The 9778-nt window shown below is 39.3% G+C and overlaps 1 protein-coding gene across 1 annotated transcript in view; it reads left to right on the plus strand.

Annotated features, from left to right (window-relative positions):
• PELI2 (pellino E3 ubiquitin protein ligase family member 2) overlaps positions 1-9472 on the plus strand; it is a 71639-nt gene extending 62167 nt beyond the window's left edge. Inside the window, exons 4-6 of the mRNA XM_032187619.1 lie at positions 3008-3205; positions 3914-4102; positions 7141-9472. Of these exons, the coding sequence (XP_032043510.1) occupies positions 3008-3205; positions 3914-4102; positions 7141-7707 (954 nt within the window). The 3' untranslated portion in view covers positions 7708-9472. The remainder of the gene's footprint in view (positions 1-3007; positions 3206-3913; positions 4103-7140) is intronic.
• Positions 9473-9778: the final 306 nt, after the last annotated feature.

Consider the following 9778-nt stretch of genomic DNA (forward strand, 5'->3'; position numbering starts at 1 on the left):
ATTCTGTAGTGAATTCTGAGCACAAACACTACTGTGGAGCTTTGTGTTAGTGACATCCACGTAAAGTTTGCTCATTTGACAAGAAGGATGTGCGAATGTTTCATCTGCTGTCTCCCAAAGGCAAGTTGTTCCTTTTGTAATCAGCATATTGCCAAAAAAAAAAAAAAAAAAAAAAAGCAACCCACACCATTTTCCTTCAGAGTCCAGTTACCATTCTGTTCGTGAGGCATTAAGGTAAAGTAGAAACTGCTCCTTCGTGGCTTGTTTGGACAAGAATGGATTATACCTGTTAGTGCTACTAAAAGGACCCACAGTGTGTGTAGCCAGTACCCTAAATAACTACCGATATATACAGGAGCAGCTATATTGCATATGAATATTGGATTTGTTTTTCTTTTTTTTTTTTTTAAAAAAAAAAAAAAAGAAACAGCCCTGCAGAAAATGCATGCTCTGCTTCCCCCTATCAAAGTGAATTTCTGTTGAGACTAAAAATCTACAGCAGTTATGTTATCTGCTGGCAGGTTGTCTGGTTTTGCCTTGTCTCAGGAGTGGGGGGGGTTTAATAGCACTTCTTTGACTGATGGTAGACACTAGCAAATTGATTGACTGCCTGGCTTTTACAGCTCTTGACAATAACCTGTGGTGTAGACAACAGAAGCTGTCTGAGGCATCAGTTGGAAGATTCGTAGTGTGTTGTTGGAAGTTGCTGAGTGAAATAATATGGAGTATGGCAGAATTCAGAAGAAGAGCCCTGAAATAGAGCCTAAAAATTCCTTAAAAGAAAAGCCTCCTATGCAATAGAGGAAAATGGAAGAAAACTACCAAATCTAATGAAGTCTGTAATGAGTAGCTTTGAATAGTGGAAGGTGTGGAGTGATGGTGCTCTGCCTGCAACGTCAGATGAGATAAAATTGTTTTTCTGGTTGGTAAATGCTGATCAAATTTGTCATTTGTTTCTGAAGGCTTTCTTCTCATGATATTAAAATCCAAAATTCTGAGTTGATATGAAGCATGGAAAACTGCTGAAGTGTAGCACGCTACATGGACTGATCATCTGGAAGGCTCTTTCAAAAGACAAACACAAATATTTCAAATATTTGGGGCTGTATAGATGTACATCTGACACAAATGAGATTTAAATGATTTTGTTGCTCAAAATTTACTTGTAATCTCAGATTTTTAAAAACACAAAGATTTCTTTATAGACTTTAATATTAATATCTGAATATAATCAGATTTCATAGACTATGACATGAGTTACTGGGGAACACATGCATACTTTGTCATCCTTTAGAGAAGAACCTGTCTTATTTTCCCTAATTGCATCTAAAAAGCTTTGAGAGTGATCTGTTTTATAGATTGCAACAGGCAGAAACTTGTTACGAACAGAATGACTTCACGTTCATTATTTACCCTTTAAGAGAGCTTGCATGCACGTTAGAGTCCAAAGTTATGAGTAAGCTGCTGGTCAGTGCTGACTCTTAGCAGGAGCTGCATTGGGTGGGATATAGGAGCCTGGTGGTGGTAATACTGTAAGAAGAAGAAGAAGAAAGCTTTATAATTTTTAGCTTGAACTTGTCAAGTTGCACGAATCAGAAATGTCCTGTACGAAGTAGTTTCTAAACTCTGTCCCTTGGGTATTCTGGTAGTCACTTTCTGTGAAAAATTGAAGCGCATACTTCTTGATTAGACCTGGTTTGGTATTTCTGTGGTACTTCTGTGGCAAGCTCATCACATTTTCTACTTCAAGAACTGTGACACAGAGGAAAGAACTGAATGTGTCATGAATTTCAGCACGTGCTTAAGAGTAACTGAAAAGTGGAACTGCAAGTATAGCAGGACGGGAAAGATCCCTGTACTGTTGCTATCAGTTCAGTTGTGGCAAGGCTTAAGTATTAAAAATATCACTCTTCTCAACTCCTGAATAATTTTTCTTCACTGTTTTAAACAGGCGTAATGAATTTAGTATGCAGAGTTGTTGCTGTTCATGATGGAACCACATGTGAGGGGCTTTGAGGAGCAAGGAGCGCTAAGCTGAGTGCAACTGCTTGGGGGGGGGTTGATGTCCTCTTCACTAAGCATGATCACATTTCATATGAATGTGGATTCTTGATAAGTAGTTCCATGTAAAGAATAGGCTTAATTCTGAGTTTTCTGTTTAAAAACAAGTTGTCTGGAAAAAATAAATAAAATAAAACTTTTTCATGCTTTGTTCCTCAGCTCTACTTTCCCAATTTTGCTCAAACTTGGTGCAACGCTAATTTACTCGTAGAAGTACTGACGCAGTCTCATTGTGTTTGGTTGGCAGTTGAATCCCACTGTCTATTTTGTAACAAAATTTTCTGTTCCAGATGCCAAGATGCTTCCAGTTTTTTAGAATTAAAATTCACAGGTGGCAAAATTTAAAAAGAAATGAGCAAATAGTAAAAACACCTTTTTTCAGAAGAAATAAAACACTGCGGATCAGTAGACAAGAATGTTGTTGTTTGTTTTTTTTAACTTTTTTTTTTATTCGTGCATATGCATGATTAGGAATAAGCTTAATCCTATTGTGGGGTTTTACCTGAAATTTCTTCTGTTCTAGAACTACAAATTCTGAAAACATGAAGGTGGGTAGCTTTTTGTTATGATGTATGAAAATAACCAAGTTTTGAGTTAAAAGTCCTTGATTTTCATGGCAAACTGACTTGAAACTAGACTTGTGAGCAAAACTTACCATTTTCAAGCTAATTTTTTCTTAATTGAAAAAATTGGCCAGGCATGTGCATCAGTTGTAGCAAGTGAACACTTGTCTTGTGGTGCCAGTGGCGTATTCATAGCTAGGACAAATGTGAAGAATAAGGACTAGTCCCTAGTTGAATTTTGCCATCCAAAAATTCAGTAGCCAGTAGATTCTTAATGGCATCAACCTTAACTTGACAAAATCTCTGATATAACTTGACCCTTAATGTTTGATACTTCTACAGCTCTTTCAAATTATACCAACGTCTTTACTTTTTTTTTGCAGGTTGGGAGGTCAACAGAAAGCCCTATAGACTTTGTAGTAACAGATACTATTTCTGGAAGTCAAAATAATGATGAAACTCAGATTACACAAAGCACCATATCCCGTTTCGCGTGCAGGATTGTATGTGACAGGAGCCCGCCATATACAGCAAGGATTTTTGCAGCTGGATTTGACTCTTCCAAAAATATATTTCTTGGTGTAAGTACTGCTACTGCTTATGCTATGTGTGAACAAACTCCATTTTCATTCCTTTATGTTCAAGCCCCCAGATTCTCTTGTACGAGTCAATGACTTATCCTATCATTAGTTTTTTATTACTGCGGCGTACCAGCCACGGCGTTAAGCAGAAGCTGCAGTTTTATGTGCCAGATTTATTACCAGCATGGACTCTTGGTGATAATTACTAATGAAGTTCTACTTCAGTAGCCTTTGTTAAAAGGTTTTTCTTTAGGTTTGTCTCTTAAATTCTTCATATTCTTTGCGAGTCAGCTGCTGTTGTAGTTTTTGGTGCTGACCAAAAGACCAAGGAACATACTGGCCACAGTATGGAAACCAGTGCACGTGTTGCAGTGGTGTTCCTTCACAGTGGTCAGAGGTATTTATACTACTGACCTTGGAGTAGACCTCAAGGTCAGGTTGAGGTCCGGGCCCCAAGTATCACCTGATGTGCAGAGTTCCTGAACTGAGTTGGAAATAATATTCAAGATCGTGACTGAAGATGCATGAGCAAAAGATGTTGCTACTCTGACTGTGAAGGTTGTCTTAAAAATACTTGTTCTGCAGATCTGTGAGCTGCTGGCTGGTGAGGAAATGTAGCATTTTAGACACAACTAGCAAAACTTAAGGAAAGTTCAGTCTCTAAACTTTTAGACAAACTTTCTTTCCTGGTGTGGTTGTCACATGCAGGAAAAAGCAGCGAAATGGAAAAATCCTGATGGCCACATGGATGGATTAACAACGAATGGGGTGCTGGTCATGCATCCAAAAGGAGGGTTTACTGAGGAGTCTAAACCTGGAGTTTGGAGGGAGATCTCGGTCTGTGGTGACGTGTACACTCTGCGGGAAACCAGATCTGCTCAACAACGGGGGAAACTGGTAAGTTGAAAGCATCTGGTAATTAAAACAGAGCGAGGGCTCTGAAATCAATGAAATATGCATATGCTACAGTACATTCTTGTTGCTGTTCTGTTTCTGCTTATACAGAATGCTCTCTAGTTTTCTGCTTGTGTCCCTTTTCCAACTGAAATAGCGTAGTGTAAAAGCTAAACAAACTTTGCTCTTGAATCCCCACGTCTTAAATAAATAAATAAATAAATGGCCTTTTGGGACATGGGAAGATCTGTAAGTTAGTACTGCAAAAGGCATCTCCCTGTGCGCATAAAATCTTAATAGTATGCTTGCATGCAACACAACTTTGAATAGCGCAGCTTCTGTTTGATTTACCTGCTACTCAGAAGATCAGAGAAACCCTGCCTAGTGTGTTCCTGTGTTACCCTATGGAGCGGGATGGCTTTGTCTTTACCAACAATGAAAAGTTTCATCTGCAGAGACCTGTGCTATACATAACTGGATAGATGTTCCTGTGAAGGGATGTGCCCACTTCTCCATAGAAGACAGGAGCACAGCACTCTTGTTCTTTCCCCTTCCCAAGATCTGCAGAGCCTAGGAAGGAAAAATGCTATCTTTGTTCTTCCTTTTTTTTTTTTTTTACCTGCCCTTGAGGGGAAGGAAAAAAAAAAAAAAACAACACAACCAAACACCAACATGCAGAAGTAATTCAGTGAAATACACAGACTATCATATTCCCACTCAGACAAGCTTCGCCAGAAGTCCTGTCTCTGCCTAGACTGAAGTATTGTCCTGACTGCAGACCTGGAAGATCCTTCGTGCTTTGCACCCTCTGCTATTTTTTAGGATTTGAGGTGAGATAGGAGATTTTGAGAGCCTTCACAACAAACAAAGATGCCCCTTCTTTTTTGTACCTTCATCATCCAGCTGCTAGACTTTAAACACTGACAGAGTAGTGCTGGAGAGGGATTTTTTTTATCCCTCTCTTCATGACCAAAGTTATTTTTGTGCTGCAACCTTGAGTTCCCCTTAGCTTGGTGGTGTTAAGAGTTATCCTACATGCTTGCACTGAACTGACTTTCTAGTTCTGCCACTTGCGTTGGTGAAAACTGATTGCTTTAAGGGGGTAAGGAAAATGGAGTTTGAATATTTTGTTCTGCTTTCAGTAGACAGCCTGCAGCACATAAATTGTTTTGCCATTATAATGGTGGGAGGCAAACGTTGCCTCAGGGACTGGGACAGATGATGTTGCAGTTGTGCCCTTTGTACGTGGTTAGCAAAACACCTTATTAGTGCTACTAAAAGAAGGCAATACGAAAACAAATAAATTCCTTTTCCTGCATCCAAGATGACTCAGATTCTCATTTAAATAAAATTACATGGCACACTGGTATTGATGTGATCAGTATTCGTTGATTGGGTTCATAAAACCAAATGCACCCCGTATAATGAATCGAACACGTTGCATATGAGAGCTTTTTTCTTTTCTGTCTGTGAAGGAATTATACGAGAAGTGCATCAAATCAAGGATTCTCTACTTCAATTGCTGAGTTTTTTTCTCTGCTCGTAGTACTTTATGGTGGTGACCTTTTATCTGTAGTCTGCATTGTACTGTCTAGGTGTTTTGTGCAAGGATGATCCGTGGTTAATCTGTGAATTTAAACTGGATTAGAATGTAAATGCCAAAGCAGTTGTCATTCATGCAATTCCTAGGCCGACATGATGACTTAATGTGACCCATTTAATGTCCAGGGTATTTATTTTGCCTTAGTGGTATTTTCTATTCATTTTCAATGTATAAACCTGGCCGGTAGGTCTGTCTTTTTAAATTTCACTTAGTACAAATTCATCACTATATAACTGGGAGCAACGGCACAGTTTGCCTGTGTTCTCAACATTAAAATAAACTAGGGAATATTTCACTGAAGTGCAGTATGTCTCTAGCATAATCCCTTGAAAATGTATCACACGTACCTGCTTTTTGTGTTTTTTTGTTTTTTTTTTTCTTTTTCAGATGAAGGAAACCTTTAGGCAGTGCACGTTGGGGCTGTATTTGCATGGAATACCTCACTGAATAAAGAGCTAACTAGTTTGGGGGTGGGGGGCTAATTGTTCAGAAGCTGAGGCTGTGTGGCTCTGGCTGCAGAATTTATTGCTTGAGATATTTGGCTGGTAATTCACTCTGCTGTAATGATATCTGTGAAAGTACCTGTGCACGTAGCTGGTATTGCATTTGTCATTTTTCTATAATATATCTGTGGTAGAGTTGTTTCACTGATGAGGTACGCTGGGGGAGTTCGTGCTTCTGCAAAATGCTTTTATGCTTGCCACAAGCCAAAAAGTAGTATCTGAGGAGAAGTCAGCTGGTCTATCCTGGGTGTAGCTGGTTTTGGTCTAAAGATCTGCTGCTGCATGAGCAGCCCTCTTCCGACACACATCAACAGAGAATTTTAGGGGAACTAGTTGGGTGCTCTGCTAAGACAGCCCTTAAGGAATGGCCAGACTCTTCAGTCTGTGGTCACTTACCTTAACCACAAGACCCCTGCCCTAGCCCAGGCTGCCCCCAGCCCCATCCAGCCTGGCCTTGGGCACTGCCAAGGATGGGGCAGCCACAGCTCCTTGGGGCAGCTTGCACCAGAGCCTCATCACTGCCATCATAGTAAAGAAATTCTTCCTCGTATCTAATCGAAACCTACCCTTTTTTGTTTTAAAAATATTACTCCTTGTCCTGTCGTCTTATGAAGAACTCAGTGTAATGTAGCACCTTCCCAAAGAATTACAGGAAGGAAAACCGTGCATAATAGCTAGTATTCCCACAGCATCTAACAGTTGTAAATTTAGTACCTCGTGTACAAGCACAGCATATAAAAGACCCGTGCTTATTATAAACCAAAATGTTGGAAAAGAGATGAATTTGAACAAATGGGGTACCAGAACAAAACAGTAAGGCAAAATTAGTTAGCATGCTAGGAAGAGTAACCATTTGAGAAAGAGGACACGTTTATAGATCTGTCTGTAAAAGTGGTATCTGAGATCTGACCATCATCTTTGTGTCCCACCTCTAGGTGGAAAATGAGACCAACGTCCTCCAAGACGGCTCCCTGATCGACCTGTGCGGAGCCACCCTTCTGTGGAGAACAGCAGACGGACTGTTTCACACTCCAACTCAGAAACACATTGAGGCTCTGCGACAGGAGATCAACGCTGCCAGGCCGCAGTGTCCTGTCGGGTTAAACACGTTGGCATTTCCCAGCATCAACCGCAAAGATGTGGTAGAGGAGAAGCAACCTTGGGCGTACCTCAGCTGTGGTCATGTCCATGGCTATCACAACTGGGGGCATCGCAGTGACACGGAAGCCAACGAGCGGGAATGTCCCATGTGCAGAACCGTTGGCCCCTACGTGCCTCTCTGGCTCGGTTGTGAAGCAGGCTTTTACGTGGATGCTGGTCCTCCGACTCATGCTTTCACCCCGTGTGGACACGTGTGCTCTGAGAAGTCTGCAAAATACTGGTCTCAAATCCCACTGCCTCATGGTACTCATGCATTTCATGCTGCCTGCCCTTTTTGTGCAACACAACTGTCTGGGGAACACAACTGCGTCAAGCTAATTTTTCAGGGTCCAATTGACTGATATCACTTTGCGATGACCACGATAACGTTTTCTTTAACAATTTACTGTGAAGATTTTGCCACTAACTCTAGATTTTACCTTTTTTTATAATGTTATTAATAGGGTGGTAGGGTGGGGATGGGGAGCTGACACGGAAATTGTGAGGGACTGTGGTGGAATGGGATGCATTGATACCTGGAACTCGACAGATATCAGTGGTGTTGCATGCTCAAAAGCAGCATATTCATGAAGTCTTCTTGGTCAAATTGTAGTATATTTGTAATCTTTTTATTAGCACCCTGGATCAGAAAAAGGTGTCTTAATGATTTTTTTAAGCTAAGATTTTTTAATGGAAAGGTTTTTTCTTCTAAACTTTGACAAGCCTTTAAAACCTATTTTTCAAATCTAGAAGGAACATACAGAATGTAACTGTCTTTAATTTGCAATATAATTTAACTTGAATAGTTTCTCAAGGAGCTAATACAGAATGTGTGGACAACCCTAGGTGAATGTTCACTAGAGATAATTGGATATGTAAGAGAAAAATTAGCTGCCTAAATTGTAGAGTATAAATGCTATTAAAATATCTATTATGGTATAACACAGCTGGCCAAAAAGGCATCAAGGATTACTTGAAACTGAGGAAATCCTGTTTGCATTGATTTCCTTTCAGTGTAATAGATATCCACTGTTCACTGCGTATGGTATATGGCTGATTTTCTTTCTTCTTTTTCCTCCCTGTTTAACCTGCATCTGGTGAAACTGCTTTACTGTTTTTTTTACATCCATAGGTCTGGTTTGTAAGCTGGTGTTCTGTATATGTGTAGTCTGGCCTTGTTTGTTTTTTTTTTTTTTTTTCTGCTTAACTTAGCTTGCCCTAACTGCTCCTTGCATGCCCAGAACCATTGGGTTAATTGAGATGTGGCGACCCTTTAAAAACTGCATTAATGAAGGGGTAGTGCTGCAGCAAGATGGAAGGTTTAGGTACAGTTTATGCAGAGCTTATACACATAGACCTGAATTCAGGAAAGCACTTAGTAAATGTTTGAATAGAAGCCCACGGATGGGACTGTTTAGTGCTTCAATGGATTGTGGTTATATGCTGTTATGTTTTGAAATAAAAAAACAATTAAAAATAAGTTATTATTTAAACTCACTTAGTAACCAAAATGCTGTGAGGAGAGCATCCTATCTAGTTCCAGTGAGTGTTTTGTTCACTCTTCAACTTGCTGCCATCTGTCACCTTTTTTGCAGATTGAGATGTGTTTGTATCCATTTTTTTTCAAATGTTTGCAAATCAAACAGCATTCAAATGTAATCAAATATATGTATCAGGGTGGTGCATCTGAAGTGGATCACTTGAAATTCCTGACTTTTTAAGGGAGCTGATAAATGTTTACTATGGAGATAATTAAATCAGAATTTCATATGAGATGTACCCCGCCCACTGTTAGTTTCATTTCATACAGAATGATAACTCTTTGATTTGTGTTTTTTTTTCTTTTCTTTTGCTCTCTGTACTCTTGGTATCTGAGGTATCAATCTATCCAGGTTTAAAAAAAAAAATGGGAGAAAATTATAACACCTAGATGAAATAGACCATTCAAGCTCAGTTCTGTTTAGTCAACTATAGCTTTTTGCTATATTTGTGCCCTTTGTATAAATATATAATTTATATGATTTTAATATATTCTGTATATATACTTGAATTGGCCTGTTCATATTTTGGTTGTAAAATTATTTTATAGTTAACCTTATAAACATTTTACAAGTCCCTTGCCAATGGTGATGGGATATACTTTGTCTGCTGCTGTTTTTAGTGTAATTTTGCTGTATAAATGTTCAGCATTTTAATGATTTGAAAATAGCTTTACTTTTCTTTATTCTTTTGCTGCTTTAAAGAAACAGTTTTGTTCTGCAGCATTTTCTCTAAAAAACCCAACTGTACAGCTTTGTCCCACTCGGTGATTGGAAATAGGACGAACCTTGTTAACCTAAAGCTATGTGCTTCTTCCTAGTGCCTTTTCAATGAGATCCTCTTGTGATTCCATACTCTGACTCCTTACTCCCACAAGCTGACCTTGTGGCTAAT

Source organism: Aythya fuligula, chromosome 5, assembly GCF_009819795.1.
Source record: "Aythya fuligula isolate bAytFul2 chromosome 5, bAytFul2.pri, whole genome shotgun sequence".
Classification (NCBI taxonomy): Eukaryota; Metazoa; Chordata; class Aves; order Anseriformes; family Anatidae; genus Aythya; species Aythya fuligula.